General features: G+C 37.0%; 1 protein-coding gene across 2 annotated transcripts in view; it reads right to left on the bottom strand.

The window, feature by feature from the left end:
• Positions 1-26,637, bottom strand: part of LOC117425340 (protein BEAN1) — a 41,259-nt gene that overhangs the window by 8,825 nt on the left and 5,797 nt on the right. Inside the window, exons 4-5 of one of the 2 annotated variants that reach the window (XM_034042198.3) lie at positions 8,807-9,016; positions 5,538-5,679 (exon numbers count right to left, since the gene is read on the bottom strand). In XM_034042198.3, the coding sequence (XP_033898089.1) occupies positions 5,538-5,679; positions 8,807-9,016 (352 nt within the window). The remainder of the gene's footprint in view (positions 1-5,537; positions 5,680-8,806; positions 9,017-26,637) is intronic. The other variant, XM_058993762.1, reaches the window with a different exon arrangement.

Here is a 26,637-nt window from a genome sequence, read left to right on the forward strand (position 1 = left end):
TTTATTGTTTTCTTATTCTTGTTTTAGTTTTTGTTGTTTGTACTGCAACAGAAAAGGGTGATCCCAAATGTGCCATTATAAATCAGGCCATGGTGCCCACATTTCCCAGTAGCCATATCTTCAGACCACAGAGCAGAGACGGGTGATGGTTTGTGAGGACAGGAGCAGTGATGCAGTGTTCTGTTAAACACGGCAGACCAGATGAAACTCTGCTCAGTGACTGCTTTGAGAAAAAGACCTTTTACCAAGAAAACCATTGTCTGGGGCTCAGTGGAAATCACAAGCATTTAGCCTTTATCCTTCGAATCCAGGCTATGTCACAGCCAACCGTGACTGGGAGCTCCTAGGGGGCGGCGCACAATTGGCTGAGCGCTGCCCGGGTAGGGAGGGCTTAGGTCGGCAGGGGAATCCATGGCTCACCACGCATCAGTGACCCCTGTGGCCGATAAGGCGTCTGTGGCTCTGCAGTGGAGCCGCCAGATCTGTGTTGTCTTCCGGCACTATAGGTCTGGTGGCATTGCTGTGGATCTGCCATGCGAAAAATGACGGCTTGGCTGGAGCACCTTTCAGAGGATGCGTGTCCCAGCCTCCATTTCCTGAGTCGGCGGGGGGTTGTGAACAGTGAGCCGAGGATACAGATAATAATTGGGCATGCTAATTTGGGGTGTAAACCGGGATAAAATAATTGGCGATGACTAAATTTATTTAAAAAATAAACAAATAATGTTGCATTGAAATGGCTTATTATGTACAAGACACCTGTAATGAGTACTTTATTGAGAGAATTATAAAATATAGATGTGTACCAGCTGCTATGACTCTAGTGTGTTATCTGTGACATTGATATGGCCAGAGGCAGTGGTCTTCTACGTATTTAGGTTGGGAATTTTTGTATTTTGTAAATGCTGAGCTGTGCCAAAGAAATTAGGTCAAATGTATCTTCTTAACTAAAGTATAGTATTTTGTGCTTTAATACAATTTTATAAACATATGTTAATTGTATGCTTTTCTTGGGATTCAGTGCATCAAGGTATATATATATATAATAACTTAAAGTTTAGGCTACTAAAGAAACCCTCTTATTGTCTCTCCTTAGCATAACAGCTTTCTTGAGTGTCTCATCATTTTCTGTAGGTAAGCTTTATTTTCACTTTGATTTGGCTAGATCCCATTCTCCTGCCACCACACTGTAGATTCACTCCTTTTGCAGCAATTTTAATATCTCTCCTGACCACCTAAAGTACAGCAATGAGTATCATGTTTCAGGTGGGGTATTACTTCTTGTTGCACAGGGAGTCTACAGTGTGGTTGCAAGTTAGAGCCAGCGACTGAAAATGACAAGCAACTTGCAAGAAAGCTTAATACTAATGAGAGGTCAGTAAGCATTTATTTTTTAAAGCCTTGGTTATTAGCCAGATAGAGTATTTTCCCAATATTTGGATGTAACATTCTCTTCAACATCCTTGCAGTCATTACAACAGTTGACCATGTGCTGGCACTGTCTGGTTTGCATTCGGCATAATACTAAAACATTTGTAAATCTAAAAAGGATAAGAATGCGCTTCCTAGAGCAAAATACAACTTAATCTGATCAGACCCATTTTGCCCAAAATAGCTGTCTGTCTAAATTTAAATAGAGCAGCTGGGTGTCTCCAAAAACAGAGTTACAGAGTTTTCAGTGGAACTAACAGCCCTTAGGACTTGGAGTAATAATGCATATTCCTCATAATTTTCTTATAAATATGACAAGGAGTGCTTTTTTCAGATGTGCAGCCAGGGCGCTGGGGAAAGCAATTTCACCCTCTTTAGAAGCTCTCTTCACGGCTGTGTGAAAGGGTCCGGCATCGTAATGGAACTGTCATATCAATGTAAATAATATTGTGACTCTGTGAAACAAGCCATGAAGGGCGGACGGGCACCGTTCTGTCTCATTTATGTTCATACTTGTCAATAATCTCCAGCCCTCACATAAAATCAACATGACAGATGCTGGAGCAGATGTCGGCTTCATTAGGCTGCCATTAATTCTTCTGGAGGGCCATTTTATGAAAGCAAATGTTATGCATTTAAGGCAACTTCAGGACAAGCTGACCAAAACTGTACATCAACCCACCGTGTACTGTACACGAGGACTGTACTTGGTAATGCAGCAACACTGGTCAAATCAACCTAAAATTGGGAGTCTCTGAATTCATACTGAAATCAAAACCCTAGTATAGCAATGCCTATAACCTACACAAACATTTTTTTATTGTACAAATATAACAAATTGTGGCCACATGATAGAAAATTAACCAATTGCATGTATGATGGTTGTAAGTCGTTTAACTTGACCTGAATTAAAGATATAAATCAACTGTGACTCACCCCAGTTCTATCACAGACACCTGTCCACTCCACTTGTCAAGCTAGTCAAGATGCTTCATACTGTACTCTATTTGTCTCTCCAGACTGACCAACAATACATTATCCAATCCCTCATCTTGTTTCCTGTGGGGCCTGCTTGTTTCGCAGAGTGACAGGGCTGAGGTTTGAGGAGCAGTGCTGACTTGCCTATTAAGGTTAGAAAACAGCGAGCCGGCAGCTAAGGTCTCATGCAATCCATTCTGGGCCATCACTGCCTCAAGCAGCTCACAGCAAGAGATTCTTGGAAAAAAATAAACCCTACAAAGGGAGGTCAGGCTCTGTAGGAATGAAGCACAGACAGTAAGAAATGCCACTCTTCACATGCTATCAGACCAGTTGTGACTGAAGAGTTCAAACACAGCAGTAGGGACTCTGGTTATGAGAGTAGGAATACAAGAAGAGGGTTAGTGTGTTGGGGGTAAATGTTACCTGGTAACGGTGGCCAATGTCCCAGCATATACTGTAATGGTTAATACTGAGTTTTTTTTTTTTTTTTTCATGAACTACTGGTGAATAAAGTTAGGCAGTATCATGCAAAGGAACTGAACAGTTAATTGGCTGTAAAATGGGGAGAACAATTTTATCTGAGAATTATTCTAAGATTCTGGTCAATTGTGCCAATTTTGTAGTAGATTAATCAATTAAATCTCTTCTTAACCTTATTCGAATGCATATAAAAATGTAGGTACACTTACATTAGGCATGGCGACTTCGAAGTAAATCAACAATACCATCCATGGGTGTGATTTGTTGCTAATGACAACCAGAACAGCTGCAGTTTAACCGTGGCTAATCAAGCGATTCAGGGTGTGTGTAAAATGACATGCAACCTTTACTCTCTAAGAAGGTTGTTTTGTTATTTCATTTAAATCTGTTGCTGACCAAATTATTTCTGTGTGTGTGATTCTGAGCCCCTGAAGATCTCACTTTAATAGGAAAGTAGCAGGCTGTTACAGCGGTCTAAGGTCTCATGAAAACAAAAACAACACAGGATTGGGGTCACGTCACGTTTCCAGAGGTGTCCTTGAACAGTGGGCATTTGTATCCTGAATATTTTCATAAAGTGGTTCACTAGATCTACAGCTAATCACTTCTACTTGAAGAAGAAAATAATTTTAAAAGCTTCCCCAGTGAGCCTTATATTTATGATTTTCTTTCTTTTTTTGTATATAAGTGCAAGGCCTGTAGGTCTAAACTTATCAAGCTTATCAATACCTAGAAATGGTAAATGCAAAATATTACTTTAGCGGCCAGAAAGAGTTAAACCAGAGTCTGTTTCTCAACCGCTAATTATTTTCTCACAACTTCGACCTATAAAAACAAACAGAGTGTTTGAACAATTAATCTGAAGTGCCTATGACAGAATTAATTAAACTCAGCACTTAATCTCCCTGATACTCCTTACTGACACTCTTGTTTAGTGAACAGAATAAAAAAATTTCAGTACAAGCCCAGGTCTGTATTTGTGCACAGTTGGAAAGAGTGTGTTTAAATTAAAATCAGCTATTTAACATGTTCTAAAGCACACTGCTGCCCTACTTCATTTGAAGTACCGCCCTTGCAACACCCTCTGCACCTTATATATATTACAAATAGTAGACTCTGATGTTGATATGATACAGCAATCTGGAATTTCTTTGTATCAGAAAGTTGGTAATTATATCAAAAACTGATTTGCATATACATATGCAAATGGTAGAATATTCAATCCAAAGTGTTCTGAAGTACCCAGTTTGAATTTCAACAGTTTTTTTGGTTGTTGGTGGAGTGTGTTCCATAGCAAACAAATGTCAACAGAGTATCCATCTGTATTCAAAGTTTAGCGACCTTACAGGAGAATTGAATTGATTTTTAACAAGGTTTATGTTGGGGCTATTTTATTGTACAGGCTAATGCATTTAACTTTGTACTCTTCCTCAAAAGATTATAATCTACTTTCTTCATTTTTTTTTCTTCATTTTTTTTTAGCAGAGGCACCACTTTGTGAGTCTGACTACCCTATTATTGGAATATTTATCAAAATAATGCAGTATAATCCCTACATCCCTCTACTGCCAATCCACTAGCCATTCTACAATGCACCAGCTTCATTATCAGTGGAAGATAGATTCATACAATGCCATGGAGAGGTCACTATGAATCATTGCATCAGCCTGTCCAATCTGGTAATTTCTGGTTCCAATCTCAGTGATAATAAGTGTTTGCAAACAGACTTCTTCAGATTGGGGTCAGCCCTTCGTACACAAGAGCTGCCTGTGAGCCCAGAGGAAACACGCTACATAATCACTGATAATGGAAGAAAGGAGAAAGGAAATCACCTCTGCTGCAAAAAGGACTGGATTGTGTGCTTTACAGCCTTTAAAAAAAACCTTACTGACTTCCATTAGCTGGCCACTTTATTAGGGCATGTCTACTTGATTGGATTTGGCATCGCCCTTCATGGTGTGGGACAAGTTCTCCTGGTAAACCCGGGTCCCTTGATTAGATCCACCTAACAATACCCTGATGGCGATGGCTACTTTCAAGATGAAAATGCAACCATCTACCATGATGAAATTGTGCGTGAATAGTTTGAGGAACATTACAGAGACTTCATGTTTCTTCCGTGGCCATCTGAGCATGATTCGGTTGAACTTAAATGACGCATTCATCACCGCTGTTCTCTGCCTACCTCTGTGCACCAATTATGGGAATATTAATGGCTGAATGGATTTATATCCATCAAAACACCTTCTCCAGCACTTCTGGATATCCACTGTTCACAGAAAACAGTAAGCTCAAGGAAGGGGTTCACAATAACGAGATTTCTAGTTACTGTATGTAGTTGATGTTTCCTAGATTTTTGGGCCACTTTTCTCCCTGACTCAAGTAATTGAAAGCTGTATATTCCTTGTATGACCCCTTACCCAAATACATCTAATGAAAAGCATGCAACGTTCTGTGTAATTTCTATTCAGGACAGGGAACTGTTAGCAATGCAATAATTCCCTTGATACCAGACCACAACCGGTAATGCACAACCTGTATAATAACTGTGTGTAAGATTTTATGGCAAGAACATTTCTTTTTAGCACTTCCTATCTGGGATGAAGACAATTGTAGAGTAAGGATCCTTGAGTAGGGTTACTCACTGGGGTGGAGAGTCAGGGTACATCATGTTGACTTGGGACAACGTCTCCACGTAGGAGTCGAAATCGAAGGCTGGTGGGAATTCCTCAATGCAGGCCGACCTCAGCTCCCCGATAGAGCTTGCGTAGGAAAAGCCATCAGGAGCTATAGAACAAGCAGACACTTAACAAGGTAAAGGGAGGTGTGCGACTTACACAACCACTGCTGCTGCAACAGCTTTCATAGAAGATACAGGGGTAAATCTTTCGCAATCGTTGCAAACCACATGCAAACCAGTCGGAAGTGTAGCTTGAAATGCACTAAACAAACGCAACGTTGTTAGCATCATTTTAATGAATGCTTTGCAGCCGCAGTTCTTGTTTGCGCTTTAGCCTTAAATGAATATGTAATTCTGGGCATTCCTGCAGAAATGAGCAAAAACAGGGTGGAGATGAGAGTGCAAATGAGGGATCAAAAATATTGTAATGAGATATACTAAAGCTGCAGGCAATTGTGACACTTACAATTGCATCAATTTGTTAAGAACCTTTGAAAACACGTTTTAAACAGTCACAATTGTTGCTGGCATTTCCCAGTCCGCTTTTTATCGTGTGTTGCCAGTTGTGCTCAATGTATTTTTGAAACAAACACCCAAGTACGTAATTTTCACTAAAGTCAGGGTGAACTTACAAGACTTGAAAACAAATTTCTATGACATTTCTGGTTTCTCCAGCGTGTTGGGAGCAATAGATGGCACACATGTGCCACTAACCCCTCCAGCTCATTCTGAGCATCTGTATAGGACCATGATCTATTGTGTGTTAATTGTCTAGTCTACTAGACCAAGTTAAAAATAATAATAATTAAAATAAAATAAAAAACCCTAAAATCATTTAGTTTCAATTTAAAATAATCTTTTATTCACATTGTACACCAATGTGTACAATGCTGCAACGTGATTTATTTTGTGTTACTGGTAGGCTAAAGTAAAAAGAAAGTGCACTAGGTATTCATTTGATTTTACTACTGTACTGTACACTGTATAGACCTACTGTACAGATTTATATTTTTACATAATGTAATGTGTAGCCTACCCAAAACACATTAGTGTTATCTCAGTGCAATGATTTAGATTTTAAATACATCGAGAACTGTAAATGTATGTGTGTGCGATTTTATTGTATTGTTTTTAAACCCGACACCTCCTTATGTTGGACAAACATGTCCGGTTTAGCGAGGGGCTACTGTATGATTATGAAAAGCATTTTGGGGGTGAAGGTTGGGGCCCCACTATGGAATCTGATGGGATTAAACTGCCTTTCATTTTTTATATATATAACAGTATTAAAATAGGTAAAATGAATACGGAACAGAATGCATTGTACAGATGATGTTTACATTTAACAAAAACAATGTTATTTTGATTTTTGCACCCTTGCATGTATACACAGTATCCTTTGGGTACCCTCTACTGCAGCAAACTCAACTGCCGCTATTTTATTTGAAAAAATGTCATATAACTCTCACTCAAGATCTCGCTAAGATGACACAAATAATATTTAAATTAGTGTATTGCGGCTCTCTTCATTAACATATTTTTTCTTAGTAATTAGTACATAGTTAGTACATAGTACATAGTTTGCACTGCGACTGGCCCATCTTAGTACATCTACCCCACAGTGTTTGCATTTAATAACTGCATGATATCTGACTAATCTTGTCTGCTAAAATAGAACAAAGCCTTACGGATATTAGGCACCATTTCTGGATGCTTACTAGACTAAAAGCATGCTGTATAAAGTTAATTTGATTTTATAATATTGTTCTCCTGTAACAATATATCACTTTTCACAAACACATACAGCTTGTATGTCTTCTAAACACATTGTAGATTTCTAAAGTCCAATCAATGTTGTTCTGACTGCCCATTGAGACATAGTTTAAAAAAAACCAAAAAACTATGTGAACATAATTTAGATATTGTATTTAACATCATGTAATCAAAGAAACACAATGATATCGCAAAAAGTCTATACCGAAAGCTAAAATATTAGTACAATACTTCATGTTAGATTTCAAAATTTCACATTTTTCCATTTTTGTCAGTTTTTCGTTAAGTATACAGAAAATTACAAAGTGGTATGTGTATAGCAATATGTTAACATAACATTATTCAGCAGGAATTAGTTCACTCTAAGGGTGATGCAAAACTTTTGGCCATAGCTTCACATGACTTTGTTGCTGCTGGCACCAATTGACTGCAGTTTACCAGCAGCTGTCATTGAGCTGGGTGACCTTGCGGCACATGACCTGGCACTGACTGATGCACTGAGGGAGACGTGGTGCTGTGGCGCATTGAAGCAGCATTACTGATTGGTGGCCTCATTATGCAAGGTAAGGAAGGATTTCCAGCTTTAAATTGAATTAAACTGAGTCATTCTGGCTAATGGTCTTCTGTGCAACACAATTTTGGCTGCACATCTTGGCTGCTTGGAATGCTTTTTTTTAATTTTGTATAATATTTTAACTTGGCGAGACAATCCCCTGACTGAGATGTGACAGCTATCACAACATTTGTATTCCAAGGGTTTGGCTCATCTCCTTACACTGCAATTAGAATGAAGGGGGTTTCTTTGGAGGCTCTGCAGACATGTCTCTCCCCCTACTCCCCCCCTCTCCCAGCTTCTGTTGCTGCACCCTAGAGCTTGATAAATTTATGGCTATAATTTAATGTGCCAGATCAAATGTAATAGCCTGACAGCACAGCTTAATGACACTGAGCTTCAAGTTTACAGCCACGCACACACTGCGCAAAGCTTTAACAGCTATCAGATCAATGAGAGGCACACAAGCCGAATTTGTTGCCTGACTTTATGATGAAAATAAAGGCAACCTGTCTAGTTTAAGACACCCTTGTGGCTGTTTTGTCCATATCTTAAGTGCTTGGAAGCAAAGGTTTTCTGGGAATTCTCTAAACTGTTCTGCATGTTAAATGTGTATTCTTTAGTGTGAGAAGATACTTTTTTTTGTGCAGCGGATTACTCTTTAAGTTGGTTCAAATGCAATTAAATTTTCTGGTTAGTAATAACAATATATGTTAACTGTACTGGTTTTTGGACATTCTTTTAGCTGTTTTACACAGTTTTATCAGTCTTCAACACCTACATTAACTAGACACCTTGCATTCTCTATTAGTAATATCCATTGAACAGTTTACTATAGTATATAATGGTATACAGTAGAAAAAATAACATCATGGTGTTGTGACTGTTCTGTACTCTGGTAAGCTCACCGTAGTTGGCCTCTGTGCGCAGGTGGGGGTTGTGAAGCTGGCTATCTTTGCGTAGGCTGCCAATGATGATGGTGACGCAAGACAGGAAGAGCACCAGGCCGATGACGATGCCCGCAACCACCAGGGGCGACACCAGCAGGCTGGCGTCGCTGCCGCCCTCCCTGTAGTTGGGGTACTCATTGACCGGACCGCTCTGGTTCGAGCTCACTTCTTAGCCATAGAAAAGGTACAAAAAAGAGAAAAAGAGGGAAGGAGCGAGAGGGAGAGGTTTTAGAGTTTTCATTTATTCATTTAATGTTTTTAGGACATGAACTCTCTTCATTATAGGTTGTCCAGTGTACAAACGGTAGTCTGAAATCAACAAAAATGGTTTTAAATCCAAGTCCTCAGCACTTGAGTATTCCTATTGTGACACAGTATTATTTTTAACACATCATTCTCAAGCTCATCATTTCCTAATGGCCTATCTGATAGGTCTTGATTCAAGTTTCTGCAGACATGTCTCTCCCCCCACCCCCTCTCTCCCAGATTCTTTTGCTGCACCCTAGAGCTAGATACATTTCTGGATATAATTTAATGTGCCAGATCAAATGTAATAGCTTTTTATATATCATAAGTAGACTGGCTAGTTATTACCAAATGGCTGTATTAGGTTTAGGTAAATGTCTGAATGAAAAATAAAAGTGTATGCATTTTTTGTAAAAGGTAATATGGATTAACGTTTGCTACCAGACACATTTAAAAATATGTTTGCTTATTTGTTGACTTGCTTGGATCCAAACATTTTTTTTGACAGAGCACTTTAGAGCATGTTCAATACATTAAACTTGATAAGTACTAAAAAACAACAGCAGCACAGTATCTATGATCATAGTATGTAGGCTACATTGTACCTCATACAATAAATATTATTATAAAATGGCTTAGGAATTTCTGATTGGCAGCTAACATTCCATTGCCATATAGTTAAAAGAGTACAACCAACATTTAATATCTTTTTTTCTAATGAGATTGGGAGTTTATCACCTTCTGCTTGAAAATGAAAACAGACATTGTGATTTTGAATTACAGTTGGTGTTGAGAGTGGCACTTCTGTTACAAAGGTAATATATAAATTGATTTGTAAACCTCAAATATCAAAGTATTCTACAGTACAGAATTTGTTTAATGTACAGTAGATTATGGAGTAAATACTATAGAAGCTTTTAGAAATATGCAAATTCATTGCATTTTATAGCTCTTAGCATCACTGATGTAAATTCTGGTTGCATTGTATTATCAGCCTGTCACCCTGCCAAAGAAATACAAAGGCAGCTCTTTTATGAACAAAACTGCAAATGTTTAATGTTTTAAAAATCCCCCTCATCCACAGTATACTCCTAGAATTGCACTTCTTTGTGTAAAAGACAGGAAACAAAAGACCCAAGTCACATCAAAAACATTAACATGAAAAACAGTTAAAATGCAAATGTGATTCTCCAGCTTTCATGCCTTACCAGCTCTAGAATTACTGACATAATACATCTAATCAAATATTCCGGCTGATCATAATTGCTGTTAATCTTTTAATCCTAATTGACAATTTTGCTGTCCTCCAAGGCATGACTCGCTAATGCAAACTCCTGCCGTAAACTGGTCTACTGTAACGTGTTCTATTATTAATATTCCTAGTAAACATTTTCATTGGGGATATCTGTGCCCCTGCAAGAGATTTAAAAAGCTTGAAAAGTTCAAACTTGGATTCTGCTTTTAGTTGACTACTGCTGAAGATAAAGCTTTTCTGTTAGCGTGTATTTTCCCTTCTATTCTTTTATTTTCAGACCCTGGGAAAATTGAGTGGTTTGTGATCATAAGTGTTTTTATTATAACAATGCAATCAAAATACTACAGCAGCTACCACCTTCTCACCTGGAGTAAAGGATAATATTACCTGAGCTTTATAAACTTAGATTAAGTGAATAATAATAATAATAATAATAATAATAATAATAATAATAATAATAATAATAATAATAATGAAATCCTGGTAGGAATGGATTTCATCCCCACATGCTCACTGATATCCCTCTTATTCCTTTTAGACCAGATATCCTATTGTCAAGCACAATGACTGTACAGCACACCCCTGCACTGGGCAGATTTCTCTTATAATCTCTTTTGCGCAGGAACAAAGGCCAACTGAGGAAGACCTATTATCTCTATCAACTCAGAGGACTGCGCAGTCAAGCATTGGCTGAAGACTGCCAACACAGTTAACCAATGAAAATCAGGTCGGCAAAGATGTGTCAATGGCTCAGCCTTTTTTCTGAAATTGGCATCACTTTGTGGAATACAGCCTTGTGGTGGCATCTAGAATATGACACCTTGCTGCTGTTGCCCTGTCCAAACAAAAAGATCAGCTGATACATTGCAGGCCTCCTAAGATAGGGCTTGTTTAGCTTCATTATTCATTGTTCTGTTGGAATTAGTTTTCCACAAAGACAGCGTTTGCTGGAGGGTGTATGTGAAGGTGCACGGTAAGATGACAAAACCAGGAGGAATCGGTTTTAAATGCGGCTGTTTTAGTATCATCAAGCCAACATACAGACACTGTATTGAAAGTACATAATCACATATGTCACATATGAAATAAGTTTAGACGCGTTAGATAGTTAAATGCATAAGCTGTTATAGGATCCTTTCATGAAACACTAATAATTATTTACAAGGATTACCTTTATTAAAATACCATTTTAACGTTATTAATGTTTTTAATAATTAACTAAGCTTTGTGTCACGTAATGAAGCACCTTAGGTACATGCTTTTCTTACACTACTGATTTAGCCTTTTATTACTATTATTACCATCAAATATTGCTTATAACATCCAATATAACACATTTGTAGATGCATTATTGATTTTAAAACGAACATGTTACCAAAATTACGTAATAATAATAATAATAATAATAATAATAATAAGAAGAAGAAGAAGAAGAAGAAGAAGAAGAAGAAGAAGAAGAAGAAGTCTTTTTCTACGTCTATATTACCCATCTCCCAGCGGTTTGTCACTGCCATACAATCCTAGGTGTTTATTCACCAGTATATATATGTGTGTTTTTTCCCCCCACACAACCTTAGTGATAATTTTCAGATGCTGTGCATACTTTCTGGAATCCCTAGTGAATCTGCATGGCCCCAAACCCTGATTATGATGTGATATTCTTTAATAAACAAGTTTTCATACTTCTGTGTAAATGCAGATTTTTATCCATAATTGTTTCTAAAGTTTATTTGTTTTGCTCTGAAACAAAACGTGTTACATTTTTCTGTCATTGTTTTATACTAAGTGGATTTATTCTATTTTTGAAAGAACCAGTGCCTCCACTACTTAAACAAACAAACACAAAACTACAAACACAGAAGTAAATAAACAAACCCAGCTCTAGGTGCAGTTTTAATGGCGCAGTGTCCCCACTCTTTCTGGGGTGTTAAAAGAAAAGCACAGTACTTTCACAAGGGGCAAACAAGAACTGGCTTGCTAAGTGCTTTAGCAATCACATTTAGGTCTTAAACAGCATGCCTTTCAATTTGAAATATGGTTTGTGACCACTTCAAAAAATGACTCAATTATCAATAAAGACTTTTAATGCTATACTAATCGCTAGTGTTTTGGTGATTTTTTGCGGTGAAAGCATGGAAAAAACCATAAAACCTGGTAATTATACACCAGGATTCGCCACTTTCAGTCATTTCTAACAAATGCACACACTGAAAATGATCTCATTAAGTAGCAAAACCCCAGCAAAATTAAAGTATTTTGTGAGCCCCTGAAAAAATAGACTTGAAAGGGAGAAAACAAATCAGCTTGCAAAACCAGATCCACCCATAAAAATTCAGAGCACCCGTACAGTATCTGTGGGAATTTTCAAACATGTTGGAATAAAAAAAAATGTAACACATTGATACAACACATTGAGCCTCAGGAGAAAAATCTGTATTTCTACTAAAGACGTTTTAAATTTCATAGAATTCAGTCTGTGGTGCCTAGGAGGGATTTTTCACATATTACATTCAAAAGAAAGTCTTTTTCTACAGTAAGCAGTGCTTATGTAACGAAATTATGGTAATCCTTGAGGAAGGGATGGCTCAAAGCACTGCCGTTTGAAGGTTTACTAAGACTTTATGTAAAATTTATGCTAATGTTTTCAAATTGGGAGTGCTCAGCTTAATGCATTTCATCTTCAATAAGTGCCTGCTGCTTCTTAGTTTTGTAACCTTCTGGCAATTTCTTCTCTGTCTTGAACATCCGGCTGAGTTAACTGGGAGACAACTGATGGGCCCTGCTGTTTTATTTTTTTATGTGTTTATTTGTCAGCAGTCAATGGCCTATTTTTATTGTTTTTTTTCCCCTCAGATGTAGTTCAGTGAGTAAGTTTTAAAAATACATTTTGACACCCATCATAACAAATCTAAAGTGCATAATATTGATAGAATAAATAATTGATAACTGTTTAACATATTTTAAAAGTGTACTGTATTTACCAGTTAACACAGGCATAGTTCTTTATATTCATGTTTATATTCAATTATTTTGCAGGCACACTTTCTTGATATTTTACTCTCTCACATTTTTAAGTTTGATGTCTCCATCACGATGCTATCACTGACAACAGATTCTTGTTCTAACAAAGAACCATCAATACTGTGCTAACAGGCTTCACACATAAAACTATTACTACCATTAAAGCAACTTACTTCAAGACAAGATAGACAGCTTAAAATAATATGGACTTGCATTGAAGAGTTCAAATGGTTTATCTTTAGCATAAAGTTTTTCCAAATTGCAGTGGTAGGGATTTTTTTGTTTCAGTTAGTTTACTAGTGGCATGTCATTAAAACCCCAGCTCTTGAACACCTCATTCCAGTGTTCTGCATAGCAAGGTAACTGGTGGCCAGAAACCGATCTTTTCAATTTGTCCTCTTAGCAATTTTGTACTGTACTGAGGTTTTTGCACTTTTATCAATTGTGACATTAAGATGCTTTTGCCTTCAAAGATGGCATTGTTGACCATTGTAGCCATTAATCATTCCCTCCAAATATTGGGATATGTTAACCTTAACAACCTTTTCACTTTAGATACTAACCTTTATTTGTCGGGAGCAGTGCCGTGCAGGCTAGATGTTACGGTATACCAATTTAGATGTCAGATATACTTGAGCATATTTTATGCTGTGAAGTAATCTTTAGGGAGGAATTCCTAGTAAGAAGAAATGTCAGCTAACACACTGAGCAGTTAAATATTGAGCTTCCTCTTCTGCCACATCAGAAACAGTCAATACATATGTCTTTTAGTGAACTCTGGAGCACACTATTCAAGACAGCCAGTGACCTTGAGACACTCTGTTCTGGTCAAGTCAGCTGCGTGTCCTCACAGGGGTGGACCTGTGTGCTGTGTGGCTTTTGTCTACTTATCTTGTAATGCCTGCACTGTGCCATTCGATGGCGTCGATGTTATGAAATTAGTGATAAGGGAAACGAATTAGCTATTTCTGGCACATCCCATATGACATGACAAATAGTCTATTAAGATTGTGGTAACACCTTAGTTTAAATTTGTTCTATAAAAGTCTAATGCACATAGACTATTATAAGATTATTCATATTATTAACACACTTTTGCAAAACTGTGTTTTATAACATGTCATTTGCAAGAAACAAAGTGTTACTTTGTTGACCTTGCCATGCGGAAAAAGCACCTTGGGGATTAGATCTATCTATCTATCTATCTATCTATCGATCTATCGATCTATCTATCTATCTATCTATCTATCTATCTATCTATCTATCTATCTATCTATCTATCTAATCTCTCTCTCTCTCTCTCTCTCTCTCTCTCTCTATATATATATATATATATATATACATATACTGTATATATATATATATATATATATATATATATATATATATATATATATATATATATTTTCTATTCAATGTACATTGCAGCTCACATATATTACATGTCACACATTTTCAATGTAAAGTGCACTAATTTCTTTTTCTTTTTCCACTCTTGGCATTAAACTCCAGTATATGTCACTCATGTCTTTGCTAAAATGTCTAAGAACCACTCAGCATTAGACTTTCTGCCAGTTTCCTCCAACAGGCTATTATTATTTACTCTACAAGAAGTGGCATGAAACACTATTAGCCCGGCTGTTAATTCATCAGTAGACACTCTTCTTGATATCTCAATGGGAACTGATGCCCTATAAACCATCATTACCCTGAGTGTGGGTATCAAATGTCCTTCTGCAACACAATCTTATTATGTCCATGGCTTTGGAATTTAAAAGCAAAATTATCCTTGCTATTCTTTATCCTCGCCACATAATTTTGAATAAAGTACAAATATCTGCAGTGCTGAATCCATTCTCAGGGCCCCATGAAATTGGCGTTGCAGAGAACACGGACGGAATCGCGGAATTCAGAGAGAAAAAACGGAATCAGTCACCTGAGGATATTACCACAAAATCAGTTTAAACAAACAATATATATATGTATATATTTTAAAAATTACATTGAAATAGCATGGTGTTTGTATGACAAGAGGCTTCAAGAAACACATGTCATGGGAATGCATGAAAAAACTATTTTTGCACCTCTCAGCCACCATACACGACTGTGATTTTAACTGTAAACAAGCTCTGCCTCTAGTGCCACTTCACTTGCTAGCTACCATTATCACTTGGGGGAAAACGACTACCTATAAGTTATTCTGAGCAGATAGTACTGTAATGTTTTATAGCTTCATCATTGCTGTCAATGTATCAAACACTTGTGGTTATAAAAAAAATGAACTAACTAACAAATTACAGATTTTTAAAACTGAAAAATCAGAAATCAGGAAAAAATAAATCTGAAAATTCAAAATAATAACACGGATTTCATAGGGCCCTACATTCTAAACGCTGTGGTTATCCTCTTTAGAGGGTTTTCTTCATTTAAAAAAATTTTAATTAGCCTTGCTAATTGTGCATGTGCTGAATCTGCTGCTGGCTTCTCTTGACACAGACCAGGAAGCACTGAACATCTGCTAGTGTATCACCAGTAGAAACAAAACATTGGTAACAAAAGAAAACAACACCTAATCCTTTACAGTATGAATCACCGTTCACTTCTGATTTACATCTATAAAGTAATGTGATAGTGCCACAGAAAATGCCAATCAACATCCACACGATCCATTTTCTGCTTATTATTTGTGGCATAAGCTTCTATAAGACCACCTCATTCTAACCTATCATGTGACAGGCCAGGTTTTTACTGCGTTACATAATATTGTACCAATAACACTTAGGGATCTATTGCTATATATGTGGTATAATATCAAACCTTTTTATAACATGTTACAGCAACACATTTGCAGAAGTGCACTATAACTCAATGTTCATATTTTTAATAATAATGTATACTTGTTTATAGATTGCACATGATAACAGATCCCTAAACTTCGCGTTGCCCGCATACAGTACCAAAAACAATCACCTGCATTAATACACATAGTGTTGATTTTGTGGGGGGGTTGAATTGACAATTTGAAACCCAATTGTTTCCATCAACCCTTTGAGAAAATCTTCTAGCATGCAAGTAGAAACTCAGGATAAACACTCTGTTACAGAGCTGAACATGCTATGTTCCAAAAGTGCATCAAGAATCGTCTCCATTGCTTTCTTTATCTTCTCTTTTACCTCTGTCCTCTAAGCCTCTTCGCTCTGAAGCACATAAACAACTTGCAGTACTGGGTATAAGAAAACCTAGTCACCTGAAATGGCAATCAGTTTACAAGTAATTGTCTATTAAAATACCTTTGTACATATAGAATTTAATAATACTGTCCTGCCTACACTCTAAGACATTTATGAAGAACATGATTAATGCATCAGCTGTAAAATGTTTATAAAAGAGTGAAATAAATGTAATTAAATGTAATACATCTTTATTACTATGGACTGGAAATTTAAGTCCTGTGCTAGATTCTTCTATCAAAGTGAAGCTTTTCATTTTGCCATTATTGGAAAAATAAGTGAAAGGGAATTATTTAAGGTGGTGACCAGATAAAATGAGACTGGAAATGGGCAGCTGTACAGCAGAGATTTCCTAAGAGAAGAGCTGGCCAAGAAGAGTGAGTTGTGGAAGACAGAAGCTGCAGAGATTATTTAACCAAGTGCAGTCTGACAGCTTTTCTGCTTTCATCAAAAACTTGTTCATTCAATGCCACTGAGAATTGTACAGGTCCAGATAAACAAAGACAGTCAGCTCTTTATTGAGGAAATAGCTCTTCTTTTGAAGTCAGAGAATCTATGACAAGGTTTGGTTCTTTGAATGATGATGGACAGTGTATGAGACAAGCACAATACCCATGCATCAGTGCACAGGAGAATGTATTTTGTTATATTTATTTTTTATAAAATGCACTATAGCCACAGTAAGTGAGGAGCGAGTATTGATCATTCTCCAAAAGCACCCTAATTGTCAGGAAGTTCCTCAATGTAATTACTGCAACTAAGCATTGATTAGAGATAGAGAGAGTAATAAGACAAAATAAGATAAACATGGCATTACTACTGTACAAGGGTATGTTCAGCAGGCTGAAGCAAACTCAATGGGTATTTAAACTAATCCCTTTTAGTTATTTTTTTAAAAAGGTTGTCTTATAATTTGCTAAATTAGTTTCAACCAGTATTGGTTGAACTGCAGTATTTTACAAAGGGACATGGTAAGTGTATGACTGGAAATGACAATAAACAAATACAGTACATTATTTTTTTCCTGGTGGTGATTCAAAAGTTTCAAACAGATACAGCGCTACAAAAATGCATGTGCAAGTGGCATATGTGCTGTGGTTGCTAGGAAATTGTGGAACATTCAGCATGTCAGCAGTTTCTCAGATTATGGGATGTCATGTCTACTTATTTTGGGAGCACTGTAAGGTCCAAGTAGAAAGTAGCAATAATATAACAATGTCCTCCTGCTGTGCCATGAGGATTCCTCTTTTTATGAACCCCTTTCAATATGTCGGGCTACTGGCCTGCTTCTAGTTTCTGTTCTAACAATGCTGCATAATAATCATTGTACAGCAGCAAATGCATGATCTGCAATTATAATAGCTGCTCATTCTTGTTGGGAATTGTAATCAGCTAAGGATATTAAAGGATCTTGTGCTCATCAATGTGCAGAACACAAACTTCAATTGTTTGATCACTCTTTTATGGCCAAGCTTTACTTGCTAATAGAAAAAAAAACATAATCCAATTATTTAATCATGACACATTATTCTTTATTTTTAATTATAAATGATATGTGATATTAATTTTAGACCAAACATAAATCTCCTGCGACAGTTGTAAATACAAAATTAGAGCTATCAGTATCATGAAAAAATGAATCGCCTTGACCTACATCCAACATATACCATGTATGTAAGTATGATAAAGAGACAGAGAGGCAGAGCTCTTAGTATACTGTACCTCTAGATCTGGATGCTCTCATTACTTTGTGCTAAAGAATGTCTTCAATCGCAATTGAACAATCTGTTCTCTAGAGAGATACAGCCAGACTGAGAGACAGACAGACAGACTATAAAAACAGATTCTGATACTATCAACATATTGATAAAGAGCCAAGACATGGAGAGTTTAGTCAGTCTAGAATTTCACAGTGAGAGGCTATACTATATATATATATATATATATATATATATATATATATACACACGTTTGTCTTGAATCCTAACTAAGCCTCATGCATTAGGCGTCCCACAATTGCTCAAAAAAATACTTTTCTTTCAAAGACCAGTGTATAATTACAGTGTGCACTTCTCAAAGATAACAAAGGGCTTTCATTATATTCAATGGCTGATGAAAAAATGGTTTTCCTTCAGCTAACTTGAGTAATTTATGATCTCATCCATTAATAGGTCAGATGCATCCAATACTAAGTGGCAAGCAGTTGTAAAAGCCCATAAATCTTGGTTCATAAACTCGTTGCAGCTGAGAAGAGCTTCATATGAAATATTTACAATGGTGTACAAACTTGACACAACGCTGACACAGCTGTCAAACACCAGCGGATGCATTGCCCGATTTTTACTTGCAGCTAGGATGGCCCTTTCCGACTACTTTTATTGCAGTTTACCTCAACTCTGATCTTCGAGGCCCTTATGCTTTCAGTTACAAGGTGCATCTTACTAAGAAGTTACTGAGTAATCATTTGGAAACATAAATTGTAAATCAATCATTTGGTACTACTTAGGAACTACTTTTCCAGGTTAAATATTGTAACGGAGGCTGGCGGCAGGATTTGTTGTTGCTGTGCTTCTCCACTCTGCCCCTGTGCTGACCTTGCCACGTGGGAAAAGCACCCTGGGGACTAGATCCGAACGGGACTACTGTCGTATCTGCATGAATGTTGTAACTTTGGAGGGTCGTGGGTTCAATCCCAGATCGGGGACACTGCTGCTGTACCCTTGAGCAAGGTACTTTACCTAGATTGCTCCAGTAAAAACCTAACTGTATAAATGGGTAATTGTATGTAAAAATAATGTGTAAATAATAATGTAATTGTGTGTAAAAATAATGTGATATCTTGTAACAATTGTAAGTAGCCCTGGATAAGGGAGTCTGCTAAGAAACAAATAATAATAATAAAACAGCTGTGTTTTGGAAGATGAAAGTTGTATGCTTGGATTTTTACCGCCACTACAATGTTTTAAATAAAAAAATAAAAATAATAATAATCTACTGTGACAGTTGGAGTTGGAAATGACATCAATCTCTGATACAGTTTGGGAAACAAAACAGACAACTGTGTTTTCTTCTTTAAGACATTCAAATTAGCCCAATTATACTGCAGAGGTTAAAATTATATTAGGTTACAACAAGGTTACAGTTTATGCAAAGGCAATATTGAATAATGCACCTCTATAATACATTATGTGCTTCAGTGTCCATTTTTGTGCGAGCAAACACTGTTACGTGAATGTGCTGCTAATTCACTGTTGTCATTTATGCTTTTCCTGTGAAATAATGTAAATGCATAGAAACGGTCATTTTGAAGACATAGTTACAAATTACAGAATGAAGGAAACACGACAGAAGGAAAATACTGTACTGTAAAATTACATTATTAGGAAAATGTGTTAGTCTGTGTAAAACAGACCAGCTGTATTTGATTTGGACTCAAGACACCATGGCTCTTATAGTACCTAGTGATTTTGTTTTCTTTCTTAGCTTTATTCCTGCTTTAAGAACTGTATAATCTTGCTTTCCACATTTTTAGAAACATTTCCATTTTTGTGTGGTTTAAATGTGACTGGCACTCAGTAGTCTGGCGGCGCGACATGCAAGCTCCCAAATTACCCTACGAAATCAATTTTACATTAAGGCGACTCAGCAGCTCAAGGTCATCCTGAAGCACCATCTGATCTCTGCTATCAGCCCCATATGAGATCTGCCAGGGCAGATAGCAGACTGCTCATCTGAGCACAACATCAAGTGACCTTTTTTCAAAATCTCTCTCTCTCTCTCTCTCTCTCTCTCTCTCTCTCTCTCTCTCTCTCTCTCTCTCTCTCTCCCTCTCTCTATTGGCAATTAGAAATAAAACCAACAGAAAAACAAGACTTTGGAAAATTGTGTTAGATATTTCTGTATGTTGCTGTTATGTTTAAAAATAGAACAGATTATTTGAAATAAAAAAAATGAATACATATTTCAAGATGATCCATTTAAACTCAAGCTGTATATACTACAGCAAATTGTCACTAGTCCCAGGAGTACATTTTAATTAGTGCTCTGCTATTAAAATTTTTTTAAAAATACTAAATAATAGAAACTATGATAAGGATAACGATTTATGAAATGTCAAACATCCCCTGTTATCATTATCACTGTTGTTGCTTCTACAGAAAGGATTGCGGCACCATAATTAAAATGCAATCCTAGGGTAAGTTCCTTTTTAGTACCACCGGTACTATGTTATAAAACCACCTCAGATGAAATACTCAAATCAATAACACTCTCGAGTGGCATATTTGTTTGCACATCATAAGATTAAAATTGCAGTCAAGGCATGAAACTCTTAAGGAACTGTTACACAATTTAATAAATACACATGTATAGCCTCTGAGAATCAGGTATGCAGTGTCCCCTGTAGCTTTTCTATACGGGTCACACAAGTATATAATTCTTCCATGAATACATATAGGTCACATATTCACCAGAGATACCGGCCTTAAGCTGTTCACATGGACTGCACACCTGACAACAATGGGGGCTGATGTACACATGATTGAGTATCATTGCAGATGAGTGGCTTTTGTCACTTGGTATATATGCAGGTTAGCAGCAAATTGCCTTGTGAGTTGTTAAATTTGATATAATTCACAGCTTCTGCTGCTGGTAATCCAGAGTATTCGGGATGCAAGGGATTAAAATGTTTACAAATAAACCAGTCACAGTTTATTGGAATCTGCCTTAACAACCCTTTTTTGTACTAACATTTAAAGCTCTGTGATTTTGCAAGCAATAGATGCACATAACTATGAATGGGACTTTCACCAGCTCTTGCTGCGTCTGCAAGGATGGGGTCGTTTGTCTATTTTCTTTTTTAAATGTACCAACCCACATTTGCAAAGATATTAAAAGATTTATCTGTGGTTTACAAAAACAACTGTTACAAAATACATTTTTAGAATGCACCTCTATGGTAATGTTAAATTAAAAAAGGTATTGTAAAAACACATCAAGAATTTTCTAACTAAAGACATACACCTTTTGTATTGAGAAGCAAGTGCAAACAGGTTTCCTTTAACTTTACCAGGTGATAAATTATTTATGGCTGCATTTAAACTCACATTTAAACTCTAAAGGGCAGCTATTCACTGGGTCAGAGATCAGTCAACATGCTTTCTTTGTAGAGTTTAGAGCAGATTGTGCCCTTTGCCACTGAGCCCGCTTCAGTGAAACATGCCTACATCTACATTAAAGTCTCAGCCTGTGGTCACATTTTGTTTTCTACTCAAACTGTCTGACATTCTGATGTCAAATGTTCTCTATTTTTTATTGTCATTCCAACCTCTAAATTCTATCTTTGTACAAAATCATGACAGGAGTTTTTGATTCCTCTATCATGGTTTTACTAGGACATTTCTACATCCAGAAAAAAAAAAAATCTATGTGGAAAAAATACAGCGCTACCTCTCAAATACCCCCCACCCTTATACGCCACATTTTCTCATTGACGTTACCTGGTATCTTGCATGGGGAGCACTGTACCTATAGAACGCAGATGTTATTTACTATAGAGTGCTATGGAGGCATCTGTAGTTTATTTAAAACAGGAAACTCAATAGGAAGAAAAGTTTCTTAGCTCCATATGGTTTTGCCAATGTAAGTGCTTTTCACTCCTGTTTCTCTCAAATCTTTTCTATAGAGGGCACTGTCAAAACAATTAAAAGAAGAGTGTCAAATAATATATGTTCAGCTCTAATTAGTGGTGACTTCGAGGTCTCCAAAAGTAAAAGCTTTCACTCTTATCGCTGCTCCCCAAAGGCATGGAAAAGGTGCAAACTTCTTAAGGAGCCCATTTAGAAGATCCATTGTGAGGCAAATTAGCAAACTGAACCCCTCTCTAGCTGCAGCATGAATAATTAAACCTCTAAGGACAGCAGACTGAACAAGTTTAAACCACACAGAGTGGCCAGCTAAATCTAGCTGCTGGTTTGCAAGATTTATAAGGATTTTTAAGGGCCTGCTTCTGGCATTTGCAATGACACAAATCTCCATGAATATCCTGCACCAGCACAAAAATTAGCTGAGGCGTGCAGTCTGAAATTCTTCGTCTTTATTGAAAATTGCACCAAGTAATTGCTCTGGTGTAACCTTCAGTGGAGGCTTCAAGGACAGACCTAATTAGGGCTTGAAAAATGGGTGGAGCTCTTACTTTTCACTTTAGGACTTCTTTCAACGCATTCAATACACAAAGAAACAAGTGGACAGGGTCTTCTATACAGACTTGTAGGCATGAGTCCCAGCAAAAAGTTTCAGATGAAGTACAGGAAAACATTAGTCATACATTTAGAATTTTAAAAGGTCAGAAAAACAAAGAAAAAAACAACATGCCCTTCCCTATGCCCATAACGTTTTTAAAATGATCACTGTTCTAGCTACTTGGACGCAACGTTTCAATGTCAAAGTATTTAACAATTGAAGTCCCTTGGACCCCTATTACTAAAATGGCCTTCAAATCATCAACTAAGGATTTATCGCTTTGAAAAGTGACCCTGATCCTAACCAACAGCATTTGGAAACGGTAGACAAAAAAAAATAAAGATTAAAAATTCATTTTTAAAAGTACATTTTATGAACCAACAACTTCTGAAGCTATGGCTCACATTATGCTTTTGTTTGTGTTGATTAATGAGGTATAAGGTCTTAAATGAAACATAAATCCATGCTTCTGCATCAGGAAGGATTCCAAAAACAAACTGATTATGGGATTAAGCGAGACCTTGTCGTATTAGCTGTAGAGAATAGAAGAGACTTTTTCCACTGGATTAGCTGGCTTTGATCCTACCATAAGTGTCACCTCTTGCACAGTGAACTAAGAGGTATAATATTGAGGGCTTGCAGTCAAGGGGTAATCTCTTTAAGCCTATCCTGATAAAACTCCTTGTGTCATAACTATCCTGTCTGTTGGGATTTACAATTCCTCCAGTATGGACATTTGCGTATGCAGCCACATTTTAAAATCTGCACAGAATGGTTGTCAGATGACAGCCTTATGGAAAATAGCACCTAGGGGGAAACTGTTTGTAGAACAGAAGCCATTAACCCCTTTTATCCTGGTAATGTATGTTTATTTCTAAATTTTCTTAACAAAAGTAATGTGTGAAGGAAATGTAGAACCTTCATGCCTAACAATAAGCGAATACAACATTATAGCACTGGACAGTTCTATACAATCTAACGATGCGTTTTCTGGAATAAGGGACAGATCTGACAGGCTTTGGTCCAACTCAAGAAACACAAGAGAGGAACTTCCCCCAACAACAATAAGACAAAGATGGATTCCCCTCAACGCAGTGGTTGCATTGTTCAACACATCCTTCCAGACAGCCTCCTAGGCATTCTTGGAAGAGCAGTGTTTGAAAAACTCCCCTTTGTGAGCGGGTTAGGAGTATTGTGACAAAACACATCCAGTAGCCCAAATTACAGGAACCTTCAACACTGAACAAGACACACCGCTTTCCACTTGATCGAACAGTGCATAGGGAGCAATGCATTGTGGTCTGTGAAGGCCTTTCTACAATTTTATGGCCAGTCTGTGTACAATTAACCACCCCTGCAGAACAAGTTTCACCTAATATAGTATTTCAATAATATCAGTGAAGGGCAATGTTCCATCCCTGCTAGCTCCCTCCCTCTATTCCCCCAGCTGCTTGCCGTAGCAATTAATAGCTCCTATTAGGAAAGCCCTGCACTAATTACAAAGAAAATCGCTTTTCTTCCAAGAATTCGCTAGACATCTGCCATTTCAGTCCTACCACCTGCAAAGTCTTTAATTGTTTTCAGTGACAAGGGAACTTGAGTTAAACTGTCACCTAGTTTTTATGTCCTTCATTTTAACAAGAACCTCCTGCATACATTTTCCTTAAGTGGGATAAAAACTAGGGATTTTGCGGAAAACCTGTAAATTATAGTCATTACTTACTTACTAATAACCTTTGTTATTATCAAATGTGCACCATCCTACCCCTTGAAGATGTAAGAAATACCACATTTGGCAGAGTGTTGCAGGGGGACAGGTGAATGGTTACGCTCCGTTGTACCAACTGTATTTAGACAGAACAAATGTTTAAAAGCCAGGATGTGAGGACTGAAACCAGATATGTGCAATGTGATTCTAAAACGCAAAATGGATACAAGGTGCACTTTAAGCTCAGTGGTAAAATCCTTGTCTTGTTCTGAATTCTAGCCATGCTGCTGGTGCTGGGTCTTTGGCATGAAAAAACTATTGACAGTTATATCTGGAATCTCTTTTGCTGCCAAATCTATAAGCCAAGGTCATTAAAGGAAGAATATTGTGTTCATTTCATGACAGATATATTAAAAAAAAGCTAAATTTAAACTTTCAGATTAGCCTTTTAAAACACAACCTGGTTAAATGAAAGCCTCCTGTTTCCTATTTCATTGAGTCTGTGGTTAATATCAATAAAAAAAGTGTAATCATTTAAAAAAAAAACTATAATCCTAGCTTACCTGCATGTTTTTTTTTATCATATCAATATGAACAGGAGGAAAAGCTGTGCATATCAGCACGGTTCTTGTCAGTATTTCTGAAACAGATGTTTACAGTGATTGTGTTATCAGACTGCTCCTGTTATTTTTGGCAGTGCCGAGGGGTCAGTAAAATTAATTTGGCTGAGTGATGGGCAAAAATGATGGAAGCCAACTGTCTCTTCTCAACTGTGGGCTATTGGGCTGTGCATCTAACTCCCCATGTTATTTGACAGATGCATGTGACCCCTACAGCAAAGTCTTACATTAAGTGTCTCTATTTACTATATATTTACAAAAAACATGTGTACTTAGAGATAATTACAATGTTATTATGCATAGGTACAATGTACTTAATGTGTAAATCTTTTTACACGATATATGTAAGTACACAAAGGGTTAAGGTTAGGGTTAGAGTTATATTGTGCAAAAAGATTTATACATCAAGTACATTGGAAGAACTATGCATAACAACATTGTAATTATGTGTAAGCACATATGTATTTACTAAGTAACTACTATGCAAATACATAGTAATTACAGACACTTAATTTAAAGTGTTACCTTTGTACAGGCACGTACACACCATCTAGCACAGTGATGAAACAGTTGCATTTAGGAGAAAGGCTGTGATGAGATTCAATCTCTGGACCACTGGAGTGCATCTGTCACAAATGAGCCTCACACTGGCAGCGGCTCAGCGGGTTTAACTCTGGAGGCCGTAGAGAGAACCAGAAGACTATGACTAATGGAAAGGTCTCGCTAACTGATGCCTCTGTCAGGTTAGACACAACGCACCTTGAAATGGCTGGGAAAAGGTCACCATCAACAAGGTTAGCGTGGCGTGCAGGAAGGAGGATTTGGTAAAAGAACAATAAACCTTCCTTTACTTTCCCTGCTTATTTCAGCATTATGAATGCTACATACATTTTATTATACAAAAAGTGTTGAGATATCTAGCATCAAATATGTTTTTCATATTCTGCAGATAAGATTTATATTTATGGGTAATTACAGTAAATTAGTATTTATGGTATTTACAGTATAAATATATTATTTAATTACTATTTCACTTGTACTTCTGCCTACTGTAAATCCACATAAATATGCCTTCAAATAAAAGACTATACTGGTACATTAGTAATATATTCACAATAGTACAATACTGTGGCTGCCTTTTGGGTACCACATACTATGACAAATTCAAACATAATCTCCATGTTTTTATATTTGTTATGCAGTTGATTAAATTGCATTTGTCATTAAAGGTAGATTCAATCGGCTTCAAGCTCACCCCCATTTTAGAAGATTCATGCTGAAAACTTTGACAAAGCTTGGTTCCATTAAAACATGACGACAGGAGGAACATGGCAAGAGTCTTTTATAACCGCACCACTTGTCTGGTTCCTGTTCCATCAAAAAGTTTACTATAAATGAACGTGAACCTTTATCCCATCGGAGGATTTGTCAGTTTCCCTTGATCATAGGTAGAGCTTGGTAGCCATTAT

This window comes from Acipenser ruthenus, chromosome 20, assembly GCF_902713425.1.
Source record: "Acipenser ruthenus chromosome 20, fAciRut3.2 maternal haplotype, whole genome shotgun sequence".
Taxonomy (NCBI): Eukaryota; Metazoa; Chordata; class Actinopteri; order Acipenseriformes; family Acipenseridae; genus Acipenser; species Acipenser ruthenus.